Source organism: Cnephaeus nilssonii, assembly GCF_951640355.1.
Source record: "Cnephaeus nilssonii genome assembly, chromosome: 11".
Taxonomy (NCBI): Eukaryota; Metazoa; Chordata; class Mammalia; order Chiroptera; family Vespertilionidae; genus Cnephaeus; species Cnephaeus nilssonii.
The window spans coordinates 36,339,245-36,362,948 of NC_137082.1; the positions used below are offsets into that span (position 1 = coordinate 36,339,245).

At 42.7% G+C, this 23,704-nt stretch overlaps 1 protein-coding gene across 2 annotated transcripts in view; it reads right to left on the reverse strand.

The window, feature by feature from the left end:
* Positions 1-1,753: 1,753 nt before the first annotated feature.
* The window catches only part of UQCC1 (ubiquinol-cytochrome c reductase complex assembly factor 1), a 117,596-nt gene continuing 95,645 nt past the window's right edge, over positions 1,754-23,704 (reverse strand). For both annotated transcript variants that reach the window (XM_079784067.1, XM_079784068.1), the window contains exons 8-10: positions 12,799-12,876; positions 6,096-6,209; positions 1,754-3,213 (exon numbers count right to left, since the gene is read on the reverse strand). In XM_079784067.1, coding sequence (XP_079640193.1) covers positions 3,079-3,213; positions 6,096-6,209; positions 12,799-12,876 — 327 coding nt within the window. In that variant the 3' untranslated portion in view covers positions 1,754-3,078. The remainder of the gene's footprint in view (positions 3,214-6,095; positions 6,210-12,798; positions 12,877-23,704) is intronic.

The following is a 23,704-nucleotide window of genomic DNA, read 5'->3' on the forward strand; positions in this document are numbered from 1 at the left end:
TATATATTTTATATATTTTTTATTTATTTCAGAGAAATATTTGTTTCTTCTTTTTATATATACTTTGATTTCAGAGAAGAGAGAGGGAGATAGAAACCTCAATGATGAGAGAGAATCATTGATCAGCAGGCCCCCTACTGGAGATCAAGCCCACAACCCAGGCATATGCCTTGACCTCCTGCTTCATAGGTCAACACTCAACCTCTGAGCCACACCGGCCAGGCTGTTTCTTCTGATGAGTAAGTACACTTCCTTTTATGTGACAATGGAAACTACATAATCTTAAGGCTTTCCAGTTTCTGCCTTTGGCAGCTAGGAAGCTCAGAGCAACATTTTATACTCAATTGCAGATTTCCTCGCTGACCTGCAGGAGGCAGTGTGAGCGAGGAGAGAGTAAAGGCCCTGAGGTTAGAAGATCTGGGCAGGGGCACTCTTGGCCCCTTCTTACCCTAGATGACCCTACAGGCCTCTGTGAGCCTTAGTCCCCTCACTTGTGTCAAGGGGATAAGAGGATGAGGATATTATCTATTTTTAGGACTGCTGTGAGATGATATGTTAAAACACTTCACAAATTACCCAAAAAGTCATATGAAACTTGGTTATTAGCAGCTGAGGTTTTCTAAAATGATTATTTTCCTTCTCTTCCCTCCTAATACTTGCATCTTATCTTTTAAACTTTGTTTTAATTGTTTTTCAGGTTTATTATAACGGTGTCTCTTGATTTGTTGTGATCTTTTCTGGAAGTATACAGAGTACAAATAAATAACAAAATTATTCCTAGAGGTTGCTCTCCCTAAGGACAAGAAATCAAGACCTTCACTTGTTTTGCATAACAACAATGAACAATAGAAAAACACTTAGCCATACTGAATTGTTAAAATAAGCTGAACTGTAGGTTAGTCTGAGAAAAAGGGGCTTTTGAGGGGGCTTGTGCTAATGATTGATGAGTTAGTCACTCATTCCTCCTTTCATTTGTCAAAGCTTACACTGATGTCTGCTGTGAGGCAGGCACTCTGTTGGGACTGGAAAAACAACAGTGCTCACAGTGCAGGACGGAGGGAGGGATGTAAAAAGTAGTTTCACTGGAGGATACCACCTGGAGTGGACAGGAGAGGGGGTGGTGTTTGACGTCATGTGGAATTTCTTTGGTCAGAAGAGGGAAGGGGAGGATCCAGGTAGAGGAAACACACAGGTTGGTCTCTTCTGGTAACTCCAAGTGGTTCGGTTTGTTCAGGGAAGAAATTGGTTAGAGATTCACAAAAACAAACAAAGGTCAAACTAAGAAGAACCTTATACCCTCCAAGGAACTTGGATTTTATCTTGAAGGGGAGGGGTATGTAGTCAGTGAAAGATGCTGATGGCCAGAAAGTGATTTGGACCTTTGAAATGCAGTATCATACAAGTTGCGTGCAGTGTTTGACAATTACTCATGAAGGCAGGACGTGACTCCAAGAAAAGGACAATCTGCTGGAGGTATTCATATAGGGCCTGTATGAACACAGGCCAACTGAGATGTTGAGAAAGGGAGTCAAGTTCTGGACCAGGGCTGGACTAAAGGACCTTTAAAGTTCCTTCCAAATCAGAGATTCCTTGATTCTAAAGCAAGCCCGGTAGCTGAACTGGGATCTGTGGCTGAGGAGTTGCTGTGGGCAGCAAATGGGTTAAGGCTCAAATAACTTTTATATATGAATTAATGTGTAGAGTTGGGAGCCAAAATCTGTTCCATTAATTTTTCCATCCATTCCAGGAGCAGTTAGGTACACACAGTAAAGTTTATTTTGGTGCATGGTATACTTCACTCCATTAAAAATAAATTAATCAGCAAATTCCTGCCTGGCTCAGCTCTGGTTTATGTAAATAGTGCCCAGCTGTAATGAGTTACAAGGTGTTATTATCTCACACACACAGAGGAGGCTTCACTCTAGAGCTCCGTTCACAACAAAAGCATCTTAAATAAACTCAGAGAAGGCGGCTTGATTTGTAATGTTTTCACAGAAGTGGGATATACCTCATCCATATAGAGTTTCTTTATGTGACTCATTTTATAGCAAGTTAAATGAAGGAAGTTTGATGGGGGGGAGGGGCAATATGGTTCCACGCCCCCTTTCTTCAATTTAAAGAAAATCCCCCAAGAGATGACCCACACTCAGAGGGAGGAGGGGACTGGTCCTCAAGTGCTCAGGCCCAGCTGGCTCGACAGCACACACTCAGAAGTTGGGAAGGGCATAGGAAGCTGGGCACAGGGCTGCGATGGTACAGCAAAGCCAGGAAGAATGTTTTCTTCTTCTCCTCAGTATCTCATAGAAGGGGGAACCGAGAGAGGAAAGACAGCATGTTCCTCACCTGGCTCATTGTTCTTGAGGCCTCTTTCCATATGACTTGGGATATGACAAGCACTTGGTCATCAGAGGCCTTTGGGGCCCCAGAGGGCAGGCCATGGACGGGCCAGAACAGTGACATCTCCATGAATTGGAGGCAAAAGCAGCAGCAGAGACCCTCCTGACCCTCTCCCTGCCCGTGTCTCTGAGCTGGGGGGTACTCCTTGGCTTATAAGCATCTGCTACCTCAGGTAAGTTTCTAAAAGACCCTGGATTAAAGAAGAATCATGGGAGAGTTAAATCTGATTCTTTTAATGGCCAACTCAACCCCACAGCTCAAAGCCAGCGGACAGAGCATGATTACCCGTCTTGACTCAGCAGCATTGCAAACTGCTCCTGGGCCACAGTGGGCCCTTGGTGGGGTGTCCCCTTTCTAAGGTACCCCCATCCCTTCTGCGGCCTTTGGGAAAAGCTGTCCAGCACAAGGTTGCTAGAGGGGACTTAGAGAATGTGTGCTGGGGAGCTCTTGCTCAGGGCTTCTCATGATGGAGAGAACACCCCAAAAGAGCTTCTCCCTGTACTAAACCCGACCAGATCAGATTCCTGGGTACACTAAGAGGAAAATCAACACAAATTGGGCCAGGTATTTGACAGATGCTCTTCATAGGTCAGTTCAGGCCACTTTATGCAGGGTCCTGGGCACTTCTACTCCGGTGGTTCTTCAACACCAGCGGGCCAGCTGCTCAGACGGACCAGCCCATCAAAGACCCTCGTCATTATAAATTGGGGAATGGGGTTTCAGGACGCTCTGAGGATTCTTCTCCACTAGAGGGCGCCAGCTCACCTCCCCGGTTAGAAGCAGATCCTCACCATTCATGGAGTCCAGGTACTGAATCTGCAAGGGGAGAGCAGCACATAGAGGAAAGGGACAGGGCAGAACAGATGTGAGATGGCGTAAGGAACCAGCCTTCCAAAGGAGAGTAAAGGAGGGGGCATCCCAGCTCTCAGGCCAAGGGTAGCCTCTGATCTCCCAGATTATTTCACTTAAGGAGGTTTGGAGAAATAAGTCACTGGGAAAACTTACTGGGAAGGCTTTAGGGAATTCCCTCATGCTTCTAAACAGACAGACACACAAACCCTGACTTTCTGGACTGAAAGAACTTTCTAGGGAGGATGTATCAGGGGGAGACATGTCCTTGAGGTAGGGGTGTGTGCACGTGTGTGTGTGTGTCCATTCAGAGTAGCAATGAATGGTACCCAGGTGAGTCAATTCCCTTCTCTGAGACTTAAGTTCCCTTGTCTGAGAAAGGTCTGAGAAAGGGGACAGTAACATGTACCTCACAGGATTTAGCACAAGATTAAATGATAGAACATTACTAGTCACTGGGACTTTTTGTCTCTGCTGTCCTCTAGTGGCCCTGACTCTGGTCAGTAGGCCCCAGCTTCATCCCTCTAGGATGGCTGGGGATTGATCCCCCTGACCAGCTCTGTGATGGAGAACTGGAACAGCTGCAGGGGAGATATGGTCAGGCAGTTCTGCAGGAAGCAGGTAATCTAGTGAGTGGCTAGATCTCAGGAGATAAAGGCAATCTCTGGAAGGATTCCCCCGTGGCTGTTAAAAAGGAGAGCAGAAGAAAAAGACATTCTTTCCAATGGCCGGGCAAGATCTAGGGTGAGAGCAGGATCAGAACAGGAGTCAGCACTAGATTTAGAAAGATGAGACTCCATTGTGGAGTAAGAAGACATTTGGGGGATAATGGAAGGGGCGGGAGTCCAGAGGCCTCATCTTACGCCTCAGATCACCTCCCTCTTCCAATAATTCCTTCACCCCTGTTGTTTCATCTTCAGGCTGCGGACCGTTGAACAGAACCCTGGTCTTTCCCATTACCTCAGGTCTAGATTCCACATATCCTGCTATCCTCTGGGGCAAAAAGATCAACTGACCCAATATCTTCCCTAAAATCCACTCCTCTTTCCAACTGCTCCATTTCTGTCCTTAGGGCCTCCACTCTGCCCACCTCCTGGGATGAAAATCTCAACATAACCCGACGGGGGCTTGGGACCACCTACCACACCAACTAGCATCCTGGTGCAGGACTAGAATCTGCCCAGGCCCCAGCTTCCTGGTCTCCCCTGTCCTCCTCGGTCAGACTTTGTCTCTCCTTTCTTTGGCCTTCCACAGCACTTTGTTCCTCCGGTATCACATCACAGACTGACTTATTCCAGGGTTAGCCTTGTGCCTGACTGGCTTCCTCACCAAACCAGGAGCTGGCTCCTTGAGGGCAGGGCTAGGATTCAGTAATCTCTGCTTTCTGAATAGGGTGCCTGGCACAGAAGGGGCTTAAAACAGCTGCTCACAGAACTGGGTCTCTGTCAAAGCTCCATGCTTCCCTAACAGCCTCATCACTGTTTTCCAATTGCCGGCCTCTCCCTGGGGCAATATGGGACTTCTTATAGGGCATTGGTGGGGCAGTCCCTTCCTTTAGGACCCTCAGCTATGTCTTTGTCATGTCGCCTGGCACAGACCCATCACAGCAGATGGAAAAGTTGGGCTGGTCTCTCAGAAAACACAGCATTTGCTTTGCCAATTGCTACTGCTGGCTTAGGGTGAGCCTAGTGAACAGTAGGAGTCTCAGAATTCTCTGTGGGTGGGGCCCTCTGGCCATAATGCCTTCTCTCTGGTGCTGGCAGATTTAAAGAACCGTCAAACAGAAGTCCTAGCTTTGGGGATTCTCTACCCTTTGGGTCTGAAAAGCCCCAGTATGTGGCTTTCCCAGCAATCAACAAGATGGTCCTGTTGCCGTCTTCTCCTCAAGAGCTGGGGTCTAGCCTTCCATTTTCTGGCTGTTGGAGGCTTGAAGGCCACAGACACAGGTGAATAAGAGAATAACTGTGGGGTGAGGCCCTTTCTGCTCCAGGGGCCAGGCCCATGAAGCAAAGATGTGACTCATGGGACAGCCTGAGCTGATGAGCTGTCTGGAGCAGCTGAGGCCTCTAGTGACTACATGAATCACCCAGCTTAGGGTTCTAGGCCAGCTGTGCAGGCTGACTCACTGGGAGACCCTGGAAAAGCATCTATGTTCCTCTTCCCTGCCACTCAGCTCACTTATCCATAAAGTAGGGGTTTCCCATCAATACAAGATGGGGGGCATGGAGATCAAGGAGTGAATTCTCCATAGGCCTGAGAAAAAATCAATTAAGTAGTCCTCACTCTGGAACTTTCTCCTAAATCCTTGGGTTTCAGGAAGCCCGGAGAGCCAGAGAAATGAGGGGTGGGGGAATCCTACTTGACTATGCATAGCACCTAGTGGGAAGAAGCTTGAGAGATGTCTGTGGAATGCTGCCTGGAGCTCAGTCCTGCTAGAAATTAGGAGCAGAAAACATAAATCCTGGGGCTCAAAGTAGGTACAGAAATAGGGCTACAGTGGGTGGCTGCACTGTACCCCATGCCCATACCTTATAGGGCTGTGTGTCCCAGGATATAGCACAGCACTTGGCACACAGAAGGCAATCAAATGTGCCATGAATGAATAAAAGTTTCTGAAAGCAGGCGCCTTTTCTCCTATTCCCATTCCCTGACCCGTAGCCTAGCTTATGGTGGATACACAGAAAGTGCTCTTCATTGGTGCCCACTGCTGACATGATTTGATCAGAATTCCCTCAGAGTAGTGTCTAGGAACTCAGCCTCTCATGGTCCTCTGGCAGCCCAGCCCTGACAGACCTCAGGAAGGTCCTGCCTTCCACGAGACTCTGGAGGGGAGGGGAAGGGTTACTCACCTGTTTCCTCACATATTCCACCAATAGTTCAAGCTGTCGGGGGTCTTCACATTTCTGGTTGAAGAAGGTTCTCCATAGGGCAGCAGCCAGCCCATGATCATCTGAAAGGATCCCCTGGAACACAGAGTACCACTGAGGAGTATGGAAGAGCCATGATACAAAAGCTAGGGATATTGAGAATACGCTAATAGCCATAGAATCGGCTCAGAAGGACATTACAGACACTATAAGAAACAGGGAAGCGACTTGGTAGAGCTGGAAGAGGTTTTCAGAGAGTATCTGATCCAAATTCCTCATTTTATACAGAGGAGGAACATGGAGACCAGAGGGGCTGAGTGACTGGCAGAGATGGGGCTCATGTCTGGTTGACCCTCCCAGGCCACAGCTCCATTTACTCAGCAGTGGTCCCACTGCTGTCCATAACGTATGGGCTTGAAATAATGGAAGTATATATATTTTCCCAGGAACAGAGATGGGTGTGGACTGCACCTTCTCTCCTGGTCCAAGGGCATATATCTACAAGGCAGCTGGTAATTTGGGGATGGAAACTAGGCACCTTGGCCTCAATGTTACCCAGCTCTAGGCTGGCCATGGCTGGCCCAGCTTCTCTAAGTAGAGGAACAGGCTGTTCAGCAAGAATACCATGGTTCACAGAGGGAATACTCAGAGCCTGTGTGTATGTGTGCCTAACATTGTCTCTCTGGCACAGTTGGGAAGTCCAAATATCACAGAGGTTAATCAGCAGCTGGGCCATGGACTAGGGCCGTTTTATAGCTTGGACCTCTAAGGGAGGACAGGGGAGGGTCTTACTTCCTGGGATAAGGGCAACTAAAGGGAAAGGCCCTGAGAAGTTTTCTGTCCAGGTGCCAAGGTAGTGTATGGAACCAGACAAAGTGCTGACTGGGAGTTAGAAGGCTGGATCAAGTCCCAGCTCTGCCATTGCCAAGCTCAAAGATGGTGAGAAGTTCACTAAACCTGAGTATCAGCCTTCTAATCTATAAAACAAAGATGTTTTGTTGGGTGTAATATATCACATACAAAGATTAGGAGCTTGCTTTGGCAGGCAGCTGTTGATAATAGTTGAAACAACAGTGGGATCTGGGGATCAGACCATCTGACTTCAAATGGAAGCTCTGTCACTTGATGTCTGCATGGCCTCTGAAAAGCTACTAGCTCTTCCTGAGCCTCAGTTTCTCATCGGCTAAACAAGCATAATACCTATCCCACAAAGTTGTTGTGAGAATTAAGAGATAATGGCCATGAAAGACCCTTTAAGTGTTAAATCATTACACAAAGACTCAGGACCATTTATTTGACATGTTGTGGGCTGGCCTCTGTGGCACTGCAGTACATGAGGCCTGGCTTCAGGCCTGCTGCCAGGAAAAGCCATGTCCAGTATGACAGTTTGGTGGAAAAATAGTCCACCTGTTCCAAATGTCCCCGCTAAACACCCCTGCAATTCCACCACTTAAGAGACTATCCTGGCACAATGGCTGAGTCAGGAAAACCAGCTTCTTCCGGTAGATGGGACAGGAGCCAAAGACTAGCTCAGGCACATCACCATTTTCTTAGCTATTTGCTAACACAACAGACTGCCTGTGTCTGAACGCCCTGGGCACATGCTGGAGTTCTGCTGGCAGCAACCCACATGTGCTACATAGGAAGGAATAGGAGTGTGAGCGGGTGTTATGAGGACTTGGAGAATGAGCACAGAGCACAGGGCAGCAAAAGCCATGGCCTGCTGCAAACAGGCAACCTTGGTGGTGGGTGAAATGGTTGGGAAGGGGCAAACCCATAATCAGTTCCTGATTATCAGAAGGAAAAGGATGACTCAAGACTCACATTAACAGTGATAACAGCCTGACTATTCTGGACTGCCAGAGTTCCTTCACACCTGGCTCCTAATGACTACAGGTGCCAAGAAGAACAGATATTATTATCCTCATTTGAAAGAAAAGTATCCTAGGCTTGGAGGTCATCTAGCTAATTGATGGTAGAACTAGGACCAGAATGCACCGGTGAGGCCAGGGGACGGTGCCTGCCTAGCTCTAGTTAGGATGCAATATCTGGATCAGAGTGGAAGTGCAAGAAAAATGGTTAACTAAATCTACGAACCCAGCTTCAGTCCTCTTTCCATCATGCTGCTAGTAAGTCAGTGAAAACAAATCAGAGACAGGTCTGAGAGAGTATAAATTTCAAACCAAGGAAGCAGGAAAAAAGGGTGCCTTGGAACCAAATATTAAGTTGCATAGCAATTCTTTCACAATCTACTATGGCACCTACCTGTTTTCCCTACGATGCAAAAAAAAAAAAAAAAAAAAAAGCATCCTTCAGGAAATAAAGATACCTAGGTCTAGAGCAGTGTTTCTCAACCTTCCTAATGCCGCGACCCTTTAATACAGTTCCTCATGTTGTGGTGACCCCCAACCACAAAATTATTTTCGTTGCTACTTCATAACTGTAATTTTGCTACTGTTAATGAATCATAATGTAAATATCTGTGTTTTCCAATGGTCTTAGGCTCTACAGCAGCGGTTTTCAACCTGTGGGTCACAGGTTGAGAACCGATAGCAGGGTCACCTAAGACCACAGAATCACAGCAATATGGTCTTACTCATAGGCAGCTTGCAATCTAGTTGAAGGAACAAAGCTAGTACACATCAAAACAGGCTTAAATCCTGGAGAATAAGCAAATGCTAATCTGTATAGGGAGACTCTGAGATATACTCTGTTCATGGCTGGCTCCCATTCTTGAGTCTTAGCTTCTATGACAACTCTTCAGAGACCTCCTCACACCAAGTACATTTCCCCTGTTATTCTCTATCACTGCACTCTATTTTACTGCCTATCTCCTCTTTGGTAATGGGGAGATAGGCAGTAAACAAAGTGGGAAAGAACCAGACTATGTTTGTTTTATTCACCAATATATTCCCAGTGGAACACATGGTAGGCATAAATAAATACCTGTTAAATTGATGGATGGATAGTGAAATTCAGAGTAAGAGACAGAGATCTAGAGAGGTCAGGGAAAGCTTTGTGGAGAAAGGGGCCTTTAGGAATGGAGAATATTTGGAGAACTACAGGACATTCTAAGCAAGAGAGGATAATTTTAGTTTACTAAACATTTATGGAAGGGGTTGCCTACAAGGTGCCAGGCCTTGAACTGGGCCCGCAGGGGGCAAAGCTGACAGACTGAGCTACTACCCTCTATACCTGGTTGTCCAGAAGAGCCTCAATCAGATACAGCATGTCTGTGGGGCAGTGAGGCAAATAGCCTCACTTGGGAAGAAGGCTACACATCAACAGGAAATGAGAGATAAATGTAGATAGGACATGTCATAATGAGGATGGTTTACAAAAGGCCATGAACCTAACATAGTAGCAAACAAGATGGTTCCGAAAGTATCTAGGGTGGGGCACAATCCCAGCAAGAGTCTAGGGAAAGGTGCTGTAGTACAACACTGTCCACTGAGATTTCTGTGATGATGGAAATGCTTTACTGCTGCACTGTCACTACAGGAGCCACCGGCCACATACAGTTATTGAGCACCTGAAATATAACTAGTGCAACTGAGGAACTGAGTTTTTAATTTAATTAATTTACTTTTTTAAAGTACGTTTCTATTGATTTCAGAGAAAGGAAGGGAGAGGGAGAGAGAGATAGAAACATCAATGATAAGAGAGAATCATTGATCAGCTGCCTCCTGCACGCACCCCCTTCTGGGGGTGGAACCCACAACCTGGCACTGACTGGGAATCAAACCGTGACCTCCTGGTTCATAGGTTGACGCTCAACCACTGAACCACACCAGCTGGGCTTAATTTTACTTTAATTAATTTAAATAAAAATAGCCACATGGGGCCCAGCTGGTGTGGCACATGCCCGGGTTGCCAATGCTGCAACATATTGCTTGCAGCTTGTTAGCAATGCAGAATCTCAGGCCTCAACCCAGACTTGCAGAATCTGAATATTACCTAGGTCTCCTGGTGATTCGTATGCACATAAAAATGTAAGAAAGACCGTTTTAGAATTGCATATTAAAATTACTTAGGGAACTTTTATATGTCAACCTACATCAGTTAAATCAGAACTTTTGGGGGGTAGGGACCAAATATTGGTATTTCTAAAAAGTGTCCCAGGTTGCCCTAATCGGTTTGGCTCAGTGGATAGAGCATCGGCCTGTGGACTAAAGGGTCCCAGGTTCGATTCCTGTCAAGGGCATGTATCTTGGTTGCGGGCAAATACCCAGTAGGGAGTGTGCAGGAGGCAGCTGATCGATGTTTCTCTCTCATCGATGTTTCTAGCTCTCTGTCCTCTCCCTTACTCTCTGTAAAAAAAATCATAAAAATATATTAAAAAAAAGAAATTTCTTTAAAAATAAATAAATAAATAAATAAATAAATAAATAAATAAAAGGTTTACCAGGTAATTAGTATATTTCCCAAACATTCCCACTTTTAAAAGTCACCTGGGGTACTTGTTGAAATACCAGGCCCCACTTCAATTGAACTGGAATCTTCAAAGAGGTGCTCAAAAATCAAATTTAAAAAGCACCCCAGGTAACTCTTGTGACCAGGCATGTTTGTAAGATGACTCTTCTAGGATGGCCTGGGATAGGGGACAGAGAAGAGATGCAATTCAGAACGTATCTGTTAATATTGGTGAAAGAAATCAACTGAGCCTCCTGCTATAAAGGCTTCAAACAAATGCCAATAGAAAGAATTTTATTTCTTCAATTCTTTTTTGGTTAATCCTCATCCAAGGACATTTTCCCATTGATTTTTAGAGAGAGTGGAAAAGAGGGGGAGAGACACAGAGAGAACAAGATCGATATAGAGACACATTGATTGACGGCCTCCCATAAGCACCCTGACCGGGGCCAGGGATTGAGCCTGCAACTGAGGTACATGCTCTTGACTAGAATTGAACCTGCGACCCTTCAGTCTGTAGGCCAATGCTCTATCCACTATGCCAAACCGGCTAGGGCTATATTTTTTTCAATTCTAAGCTTCATTCTTTTATACACTGTAAGATCTCTGAAATCAAATGTATCTGATTTAACAACTAATGTGTAGATTCAAGAATGTTTCTCAACTCCCATCTCACTCCCAGAAAGTTCATGTTAAATTAATGGTGTGTGTGGTATGCAATCTAAATTGCTCTTATAATTGGCTAATCTGGTGGATTGGGAATCAGGAAACCTCCATCTTAACTAGTCCTATGACCCTACACAAGTCATTTACTTAATTTTTTTGTAAGCTTCTCTCCTGGCTTTAATTATTATCTTTAGGCTGATAACATTTCTTCCACCCTGAACTCTAGTTTCTTACTTTCACCCTTTTATGTACTTCCTCCCTTCCTTACTCTTCACCTACCCTATGCCAAGCACCATGCTAGCCAATAGAAACACAAACACAGCAGATACTGCCACTACCCAGGAGAAATCCCCATCCAGGATGACAGTTAATATTAATGTTGTAAGGGCTGTGGAGTCCAGGGAGGGCAGAATGGCTGAGCCTGGGGAAGTTCTGGGACCGTTTCCCAGAAGGGGTGATACTTACATTAAATCTGGAGGTAACCACAAAATGAGCATAAAATAATAAAAGCACATGGTTTATTAAAATAGATGAGATACGATGAATCCTGGTAATGTGCACACAGGTATTCATTACACCATTCTTTTAACTTTCTTATGTTTGAAATTTCCATAACAACAGGGGGGAAAAGATGAGACAGATGCTACAACATGGATGAACCTTAAAGACATTATGCTAAATGAAATAAACCAGACACCAAGGACAAAAACTGTATGATTCCACTTATATAAGGTATTTAGAATAGTCAGCATTATAGAGACAGAAAGCAGAATAGTTACCAGGGGCTGGGGGAGGGGAGAATGGGAGAAAAGTGCTTCATGGGCACAGAGTTTCAGTTTGGGTAGATGGAAAAAGTTCTGGAGCTGGATGGTGGTGATTGTTACTAAAAAAAATGATTAAATTTTTATGCTATGTATATTTTATAATAAAAAAATGAGATATCCTAAGGTGAAGATTAAAACAAACAAAAGAGATATATCTAAATGTTCTGATGTGGAAGAATCCCCAAGATATAAAATGAAAAAAGCAAGTTGCAGAACATGTGTATTTACATAAAGAAAATAAATATATGGTGCTGTGTATGCCCAGATAAGGTCTGGAAGAACACCCAACAGACTATTAACAAAGTTTCCTCTGGGGCAGGGAAGTGGGCAGGACAGGACAGGGGCCTTTTATTTTCTACTTCAAACACTTATGTACAGTTTCATTAATTTTTAAAATGAGTATGTATGTGTTGCTTTTATAATTAAAGACAAAAAAAGTGTGCTATTTGTCTGGCAGATGGTACTGTTTACATGTGTATGTCTTCCTCTCTCGGGGAGCACCTGGGGCTGAGAAAGTGACTGATTTGCCTTTGTCCCTCTATCCAGTTCCCTACAGGCACTCAATAAATGCTGACTAGTTGAATGATTTGCCCATATTATATGGTGTTCTCTTTCCCAAGCACAGGCAAACTAGGGCACATAGTTGCCAGTGAAGATGAGCAAATAAATACTAAGCCATGATGGCAGGCAGTGACAGCCTCTGAAGCTTTGCTCGGAGGCTCTCATCACAAGCATTTGTTGGGGAAGGCCAGTGTTCTGCCTAAGACTCGCAGTGATCTTACCTCATCATATCCCAAGATTGCTGCATAGAAATTATTTGTCAGAACCATCATGTTCTTCTTCAGGATATAGGGATTGACCTACAAGAAACAAAATTGCAAGAACAAAGGTATGAAAGAAAGGAACAAACTAAAAAGTAGGATCTTTGGCTTTTAGCTGTCACACACTCTTAAGACAAAGAGAGAGGGTCCCTAACAGGTCAAAATGCCAGTTCATCCCCATTTCCCTGATCTGTCAAGGATTCTCCCCAGTTTGACAGCTTCTTTTAAGGTTTCAATGCCAAATTACACAAAGCAGTAACTTGGTTTAATGAACTGAGCACCAATTGAACAAAGTAGAAGAAACAGTTTCCTCACTGGAGGAGCAGAGTCTAGTATTGGAAAACAGACATGTAAAAACTACAGTTGACCCTTGAACTACATGGGTATGAACTGTGTGGGTCCACTTATACACGGATTTTTCCCCAATAAGTACCTATACTGTTTTCCATCCACAGTTGGGAGGCCATGGATTAGGAGGGCCAACTGTATATATTGATCTACACTACTTTATCTACTTATTTATTTTTTAAATATATTTTAATCGATTTTAGAGAGGAAGGGAGAGGAAGAGGGAGATAGAAACATCAATAATGAGAGAGAATCACTGATGGGCTACCTCCTGCACGCTCCACATTGGAGATTGAGCCTGCAACCTGGGCATGTGCCCTGACCAGGAATCGAATTGTGACCTCCTGGTTCATAGGCAGATGCTCAACCACTGAGCCACCATGGCCGGGTGATCTATACCACTTTACATAGAGGACTTAAGCATCCATGGATTTTGGTATCCACAGAGGGTACTGGAACCAATCCCCCATGAATACTGAGGGTAGTTTTGGGGGAGTCAAAAGTCATACATGGATTTTCAATTGTGCAGGTTCAAGGATCAACTATAATTACTTGCAACGTGTTGTCTCAAATTCTATTCCAAATGTGGTGAGCCATAAATGAATTTTGGTACAAATGATCTCGGCTTGGGGGACTGGGAAAGATTTCTCTTCACACTTAAGTGGACCTCGGAGGAGGAATCTGACAGAAGAGAGTAAGGGGGAGAAGAGATGACATTCTAGACATAGGGAATAAGGCGTGCAAAGGTGGAAAGGCAGGTAAAAATTCAGGGAGTACCAAGAGGGGTAAATGGGCAGGAACACTGGTAAGATCTGTTGGGTCCAGATTAGGAAATGTCTTAAGGACCACTCAAAAGAGCTTGTTGTGGTAAAAGGACAAAAGAAGGAAGTGACAGATGTGGGAACAGGAAGGAAAGAGGCAGGACTATGAGATGCTGAGGAGAAAGAGGGGACTCTGAGGCCATGGACAGGAGGAGAAAATAAGATGGGCTAAAGTAGTAAGATTGTTAATGTTAAGAGAATATTCTAGAAATGCAATTCCATTGAGACCCTGATAGGATTCCTTCCAGAGAATGGCCAGGAGGGCCTTCAGAGCCTAGAGCGCAGTTCACTGAATGTCTTTTATAGGGCAAAATTTTGACCTCCAAACCTCCAGGAATATGCTCGAGGGCAGGATCCAGCTTTCATTCCTATCTGGAATCCCAGCAGAAAGTCGGGTGTAATGTGTTATATGTAGTAAGGACTTGTTAATTATTTAAGCTGACAGGTTATTTGGAGCTTTATATGGAGAGTAAGATTTGTGCTTAACAACCTGACAATGACCATGCTACCATCCTCTTTTCCGTTTAGTGAATACTGGTTAAGGACCAGTTGCTTTATAGACATCATCTCTCTAATCGTCATGGGAATTCAGAGAGGTATATGTGCTATACTCATGTTTGTATAGACACAGAAAACTGAGACTCAGACAGGTGAAGTGACTTGCCCTAGGTCCCACAGCAAATTAGTGACAAAGCTGAGATTAGCATCCAGGCCAGTCTGATTCCAAAGTCTATGAGCCTTACATTCTATCAGGTTACTGCCTTCAGGAGGATAATTTTACTTTGGATCATAAATTAAAGACTGAGTGATTTAATCCTGTGGTTTATAACTGGTCTCTGAAGAAGGGCAGAAAAGAGTAGTGAATGATTTAGTCATAAAACCTGAGTTCAAGTCATAATTCTGCTATGTACATAGTATGTGATCTTGGGTAAGTCAAGTAACCTCTGAGTCTATTTCCTTGTCTTTTAAATGTCCTACATACAGACGCTGGTGTGAAGAGCAAATGAATTAGCATGTATTCATTCACTAATGCAACAATGTATGCTGAAAGCCTTAGTAAGTTGTGAAGTGCTCTGCAACTTCAAGGAATTATGAGTAATACCTTTGGTTTGTTTGTATAAAACTAAAATCAGTTCCAATACTTTATAGTTATGAATAATGTTCAAAAAGGAAGAGAGAACTGTGAAGCTCAAGACTGGAAAATGTGAAATTGGATGCAGGCAGATAGTACAATCCATGATCTTTCCCACCCCACCTTCAACCCAGGCCAAATAAACCATCCATCTTTGTGTTCCCAGAGCTCTCTGTTCACACTTCTCCCTCTGGGTACATAACATGGTTTAGAATTGCTTAAGTACCTGTCTCTCCCACTAGTCTGTGAGCTATTCAGGGGTCATAAGGAACTCTGATTAATCTCAGCAAGCCCATCACCCAGTCCAGAGCCTGGCTCAGAGCAGGATTTAAGACGAGCATGCTGATGACTGAATCCTTACAAGGGCCTGAATGCCTCGCATAGCATGTTCTATCCAATGACACCCATTTATTTGTTTCTGAAATGTCATAAACATTTGCTGCCAAACTTTTACTGCACCATCTTCTAGAATGGGCTGCGGTGAAAGGAGTCAAGAAATAGGCCATAGCTAGAGTTAGTGTGAGGATGGGACTCAAACCCAGACCCGTTGATACCTACTGTGGGGCTCTCCCTACTCCCATACTAGCTGTTCTCCTAATTGTGCAAGAAGTACCTGACCCATAAACAAATGTTGGAGTTGTCAAACATGAAGGCAGGAGCACCTCTCAGAGGTACACATTCACTGAACATGCTCACAGAGCTGGTTTATGTGTGGCATCAAACCAGTAGGCTTTGAGCTGGAAGGGCCCTCAGAAACCACCTAGCTCAATCCCTTTGAAAAAAAATGGTAAACTGAAACCCCAAAAGAAGACAATTGTCCAAGGTCACTCATCAGGTTAGTGTTGGAGTCAGAACTGGAACCTGATTTCTGGAGTGCTTTTCCTATTTCACCATCTGCAGGGCTTTTCCAGAGATCACAAACACATTCATCTGCAAACCTCAGTTCTGCTTTTCAGCAAGGTCTATATTTACATATGAACACACTTTCTTCTCTTGGGATGCACCTGCATTCTGGCTGGCTACTGCCTAGCAAGAGTGGATAGCAGGAGTGGAATTCCTTATTAGCAAGGCTCTTCTACCTCCTTGTCCTATATTCTAACTCCAGTGTCCTGTAAACTGCCTCTCCTCCTCACCTCTAGCTGAGAAATGGCAAGCAGCCACAGCTAGAAATGGTTTTCAGATATGATCACCCAGGCTGGATTAGATCATGAAAAGGTCCCTTCCTGGAAGAGGGTGGAAGCTCAATCAGTGCAGATACATGATCTGCAGGCAACAGGTGAGCATAAGTGAGAACAGCTTCCTGAACTACTGGACTCACCCCACTGGGCCCTTCTAGCCAAGGGGAGCTGGATATTCCCTCTGGTGAATCTCTGTTGGGATATTATTATCTCATTTAAGCTTATTTGCTGGTGTGCAGATTCTGTGTCCCCATTGCCAGATCATCCTATATGGAGCACCCTGTCCATGAATACACAGATGGAGAAACTCCTCCCAGATAGCATTGGGACATTTTCTTATTAAACTCTTATCCTTTTCATAATGCTTTACTTTTTATAAAAAGCCATATATATAGCACCACCACAAGGAAAAGGTTCCTTTTATATCAGTTTACTCATATTTTCCCATTTATTTAAGCTATTAAAATTCATGCAGATATTTTATAAGCCATCAGGATTTGGTGACTGGTATTACTGAATGTTTAATAATAAACTAAACAGAAGAAATCAGAGGGTTAAATGATGACTGCAATTCCTGTAATGACTTAATTAAATTTTTATTGAGTACATAAACTATGATGTCATTTCTAGCCAACCATGAGTGTGCTTTCCCAGCATGTCACAGGGTGGGAGCACTCAATAGGAGGCTATGCTAAATGAGCAGCAAGTCTCAGCTGAAATGGGGAGGGGAGCAAGGCTCATGTAACACACTCAATAAATTATCCGTTCATTTTTAAACAAAGTCCATGAGTTATAATATATTTGCCATGCACTTTTTATGACATAATAAAAATGTTACCTTAAGGATTACTTAACACATACTACAAATGTTATAGCAGAGGCAGGCACAAGGGGCAAAGAAAACAAACATGAGCAGGCCAGAGACGGGTCCTGGAGTTTACATCCTGGGGGAATAGCATAGTATATTAAAAAGGGAATGCAAAAAAGGGAGAGGGATGCAAGAGTTCAGGGTTACTAATCAGCAGATTAATGAATGAGACAACCAACAGGGAGCAAAAGTAAAGCAATACTGAATCTTTCAAGGCACATGTTTAATTAACGTAGTATTCTCAAGGAGGAATATTAGCTGTAAAAATATGCCAGTTCATTTGAGGCCAATTTTCTGCCCTCTTTCCCCTTTTTGCTGTTGCTGCTCTTAGATATGTTTATTTGACTGCTAACAGAGAAACCAGATTATGTGGATGGGGGACTGATGGAAGATTCAGTTTAAACTCCTCCAAGAGCTCTACAAGGTTCTTTTCGATCTGTTCTTGGTAGTCTTTCCTGCCTCGCCTACTCCTGTGTTCCCACTTTTAGCTCATCCTTCAGTCAGAGTAAACTATAAGCACTTTACCAAACATGTCAGGTGTTCTTACAGCTCTTAAGCATACTGCTGCTGGGAATCCTCCTTTTTTAATTCACTGGGATGTTAACTCCTTGTCCTTTAAGACTCAGCTTACAAATTATATGTTCTCCAAAGCCACCTTTCTCCCCAATCTGAGGTGCCACAAAAGTGATTTGAGTACAGAAACAGGTCCCATAATTCATTATTTAGCATGTGTCAAGAACTACACTAAGGGCTTTATATGTATGTATGAGCTCACTTAATCCTTCCCAACAACTCTATGAGATGGATACTGTTACTATCTCCACTTTAGAGAAAAGGAAACAGGTCTGAGAAAGGTTAAGGTTATATAGCCAGGAAACAGTGGGTCAAGATTAAAATACACAGCAGTCTGACACCATAAATAATGTGGCTGCTCCTTCATGTGTTCTACATTTCAGGCTATCTGTAGAGGCAGGGCTAAGAAGTGCTAATATGGTCTTGGGTAAACACAACTAATCGAATCCCAATTCCAATGGTAGCTAGAGATGGGCCAGCAGATGGGTCATCAGTGGCCAGTTATTAATACATCAGACATCTCGCCGAAACCGGTTTGGCTCAGTGGATAGAGCGTCGGCCTTTGGACTGAAAGGTCCCAGGTTCGATTCCGGTCAAGGGCATGTACCTTGGTTGCGGGCACATCCCCAGTAGGGGGTGTGCAAGAGGCAGCTGATCGATGTTTCTCTCTCATCGATGTTTCTAACTCTCTATCCCTCTCCCTTCCTCTCTGTAAAAATTCAATAAAATATTTTTTTTTTTTTAAAAAGCATCTTTAAAAAAAAAATACATCAGACATCTCTAGTATAGCTAAGTCCCCTCCTGGAAAAACTGGGGCGGGGGGGGAATACGGTATGGGAGGGGGAAATGAAAAAGGTTGGAACAACACAAGAACTGATGGCCCAGTTGGTGTGGTTCAGTGGTTGAGTGTCAATCCATGAATCAGGAAGTCACTTGTTAGATTCCTGGTCAGGGCACATGCCCGGGTTGCGGGCTCAATCCCAGTAGGGGGCATGCAGGAGGCAGCTGATCGATGTTTTTCTCACATAGATTTTTTTCTCTCTCTCTTCCTCTCCCTCCTCTCTATAAAATCAATAAAAACATATTTAAAAAAGAAAAATAAATGATGAGTATGAAGGTGAGAATAAGCATTAAGGCTACTAGCTTAGGCAAAGTTGCTAACAGCAAGCTGATAAGATTTTGTTGGGATGAATGAATGATAAAGGGTGGCTAGGGTTGCTGACTGAAGCATAAGGAATGTATCAAATTTATCATAAGGCTAAAATGAAGTGCAAATATTACAGGTCAGGTTTTAGTTGTCTTTCTAGTAGCCAGGAATGCCATCAGCAAAGCTGTATAGTATCAACACCATGGGCCACAGTCATTGCATGGCAACAGGCTATGTGCACTCACTGAACATCAGCCAGTCTGTTTAAATTTAATGTTAGAAATTAGCTCAGTGTGCATTATTATGTGAGGAACATAGAAACAGGTGAGAAGAGAAAGAAAGAAAAGGGACATGGACGGACCAAATACACATGTGTGCATAATAACTTGCTTTATGACTGAGGGTCTTTTAGCAATGATACAAAATACAACAAATAAAATTAGCTCTAACTTTATGTGTGTGCATGTGTGAATCTGTAAATGTGTGTATACTGAAATGGTACATGGTCAGTAGGCAGAAATGCAGAAGCAGTAGCCTTAATTTCTGAATGGTCACAAAGTACAGGAGTCCTTTCCTTAGACTTGGAAAAAAGCCAATCCAGAGACAGCTGTCCTTGAAAATTACAGTCATTTACCGACTTGACAAGGCAGTCAAACACATCCATAAGTCCTCCACAATCACCTTGAAAAGAAGTTGATGAGGTATATTAAGGTCCTGGGAAGATCAAACTAATACACCAATTTAATTTTCTTCTATGTCAGGACATACAGATAAAAGGAAGATAGCTAGAATATATCTGATTTCTGGTGTTTTTTATTGTATCCCACATGACAAGTCTCATGCATACTACAGTTAGATGGGGTCAATATGGCTTGAAAGAGTCCCTGTTTTAACAACAGCACCGATGGCACAAAGTCCTAAAGGAAACAATTCTGGGGACCTCTACTGAAATCTATACTGATAACAATTATGATGGTGGAAGTAACAATGAGCATATATCACATTTGACTTGATAGTTTTCACTTATATGATCTTGTGCCTCATGATCATACCTGGCTCTCCAGGAGCTCACACACTAACTGCTACTTTTGTCTTGATTCTATAAACAAGAAAACAGAGGCAAAGATGTTAAGTGACTTAACCCAAAGCCACACCCTGCTTGTGACAGTGCTGGGACTTTTATCTCAGACGGCCAGTCCCTAAATCTAGTGTCTTCTCTATACTGTCATACCTTTCTGCTTCTAATGAGTCATATCAGAAATGGAGAGTCACACAAGCAAAAAGCTAAAGTTACTTATTCCAGTACTTTGGAAAACAAGAGTAAAAATCTGAATTGTTGAAAAATTATCCTAGAAACAAGATGAGATTCAAAAAGACAAGTGCACAGTAGCATATCAAACTAAATAAGTAACAGGATATAAAAGGGTTTGACTAGGTAGACATCATAAAGTCATGATTCCTGATCATGAGCAGGTAAGTGAGAAATGTGAAATGATAATCATAATTAAATATATTAAAAGATAAAAAAAATTGTCTATCCTCTATTATTGTAATAGTCAAGAGTCTATTTTAGCTACCATACTTAAGAATAAATATGGAGAAACCAGAGAAATTTCAATGAAAGGTGTCAGATAGGTGTGGTCACATTGGGTTGGCACTGATTACAAACCAGGGCATTCAAGGTTCTACGGCTGTTCCATGGGTTGGTCTGGTTGTATCCAACATCAGCCTCCATGGATCAGTAGATCTTAAAGGTACTCTGATACTGTCTCAAGTGAACATCACTCTCTCTCTGCATCCCTTCCTTTGGGCTGGAACCTACTCCCCAACTCTATATCAGTTGGCAGGCTGCTGATCCTGGAATCCTGTCCCCTCTTCACAGAGCCCAAACTAATCTAATCAGACCTAACTTCTGAGTAGCGACATCCAAAGGTAAAAGGCATCTAAAGTTGGATTATCCCAAAGAGACTATACTACCGTATTTTCCGGCGTATAAGACGACTGGGCGTATAAGACGACTGGGCATATAAGACGACCCCCAACTTTTCCAGTTAAAATATAGAGTTTGGGATATACCCGCTCTATAAGATGACACCCAGCGTATAAGACGACCCCCGACTTTTGAGAAGATTTTCCTGGGTTAAAAAGTCGTCTTATACGCCGGAAAATACGGTAAGTTCTGTTACTAATACTAGGATCCCTAAGCTTCCTTGTATCTTTCCTATCTGAGGCCTGTTATTAAACTCTCCTTCCTATTCCGTGAGCCTTGTTACCCTCCAATACATTCACTTGTTCACTTACTTTACAGAAGTCAATCTCTGTTGCTTGCAATCAGTGGATATATTGTTATTCTTCAATTCAATAAAACCTCTCCATAATAATATAATGACTCGAGCTAAAATTTGTTGAATGCCTACCATGTGCCAGCAATTGTATTATTAAAAGCTTTATATGTGCTATCTCTCTAATATTCACAATAATCCTAAAAAGGGGGTGTTGTTATCCTCCTTTATAGAAGAAGCATCACCTCATTTTCTGTGAAGCCTTTCAAGTTCTTCAAAGTTTGCTGCTTTTGCCTTCACATGGTTTTTAATATTTCCACCAGGAAGACTAACTGTAGTTATTTTTATAAACTGTTTATAGTCTGTACCTCCACTCCCCCACTGCATTAGACTATGAGCTCCTTGAGGACAAAGATGGCACACTGCTCAGCACATGTCGTAGAATGAATCAGTATATTATTTCCTGCCATAATTATCTCTTGTAATATTGATGCCCACGCATTTTTACAAATTTCAAGAAAGCTACCTGAGTACAAGGGTTTGCAAAGGGGTTGAACAAATTTGTGTATATGCTGCTGCTGTCTTTATGGTTTTCAGACACAACTGTAGCCTGAGGAGGTAGCCTGAGGAGGCCCAACTCCTGTCCTTGTAGTCTGTCCTCACATGGCCTCTAAAACCCCACACCCATCTCAAATCAATCTCTTCCACGAAGTAAGTTTCAAGACCACATTTAGTTCTAGTACTACCATCCAATATGGATTTGGAGTCAAAAGACTTATACAGCAGTATGAAGTAAAAAGGAGTGCTTCTGACTGAACAGAGAAAGAACTTTGAGATTGCAAAGGTAAGAAAACACAAAATGGACAAGTGAATTTTTCTTGGTCACTGGTCTCTCTAACAAGATAATAGGCAACTAACTCTTTGAAGTGAATAGGTTAAACATTAACAGACTATTGATCCTTGCCTGCTCTATAACAAATGCTATGGAAGGATAATTAGGAAATTTTCTAAGAAGTCCTTTCTGCTCATATTTCTAAGTTTAAGAAAGGGCTATGCCCTGCTAACAAGTGCCAGTGCACAAAAGTTTTGGTCAGGCTTTGGTTTTCTGTTGTTAAATACAAGATTTGGAAAGTGAAAACAGTTTATTAGTGGTCACCAACGGCCAATAATCAAGGTAGAACCAATTAGTAAGACAATTAAGTATAAGCAAAGGATAACGCCATTCACACCTACTAGAATGCTTATAATTTTTTTTAAAGAAAAAGGAAAATAAATATTGGTGAGGATGTAGAAAAAAATGGAACCCTCATGCATTGGCTGAAGAAAATGTAAAATGGGATAGCTGCTGTGGAAAATAGTTTGGTGATTTCTCAAAAGGTTAAACATAGATCTACTCTCTGACTATTCCAGAAATTCCACTCATAAGTATATATCCAAAGAATTGAAAGCTGAGACTGAAACAGATATTTGTACACCAATGTTCATAACAGAATCATTTACAATAGCCAAAAGGTAGAAACAACCTAAGTGTTCATGGGTAAACAAAATGTGGTAAACACATACAATAGAACATTATCCAACCATAAAAATGAATGAATTTTTGATGTACGCTACGTAGATGGACCCTAAAAATATTATGCTTAGAGAAATGTCAGACGCAGAAGGACAAATATTGTGATTCCAATTATAAGTGGTACCTAGAATAGGCAAATTCATAGAGACAAAGTAGAGGAGAGGCTATTGGGACTGGAGAGAGGGAAATGGGGGAGTTATTTAAAGGGTACAAAGTTTTTGTTAGGAATGATAAAAATAGTTTCGGGGATAGACAGTGGTGATGGTTACATAACATTGTGACTGTATTTAATACCACCAAAATTGTACACCTATAAATGATTAAAATAAATATTACATATATTTTACCACAATAAAAGAAAATTCTAATCACAAATGGTTCTTCTTCCACAAGTATTTCAATCTGTGACTTAACCATGTACCTGGTATATGTAATAAAGCCTCTCTTATGATACTTATCCCCTCTCAGCAGTAGTATCATGAAGTAATTTTTATTCCTTGTACATGTTCGATAAGTATATATTGAGTACCTACTATACTATAGGCATTGTGATACATGCTGGAGATGAAAGATGAATAAAACACAGTACCTGGCCCTAACTGGTTTGGCTCAGTGGATAGAGCATCAGCCTGCGGACTCAAGGGTCCCAGGTTCGATTCCGGTCAAGGGCATGTACCTTGGTTGCGGGCACATACCCAGTAGGGAGTGTGCAGGAGGCAGCTGATCGATGTTTCTCTCTCATAGATGTTTCTAACTCTCTATCCCTCTCCCTTCCTCTCTGTAAAAAAAAAATCAATAAAATATATTTTTAAAAAAACAAAGCACACAATACCTGTCCTCAAGAAGTTTTGAATCTCATGTGAAAGACACACCACATCCAAATGATTAAAACACTTACACACTCTATGTAAAAAATGGCAATGGTGAGCCCTAGCTGGTTTGGCT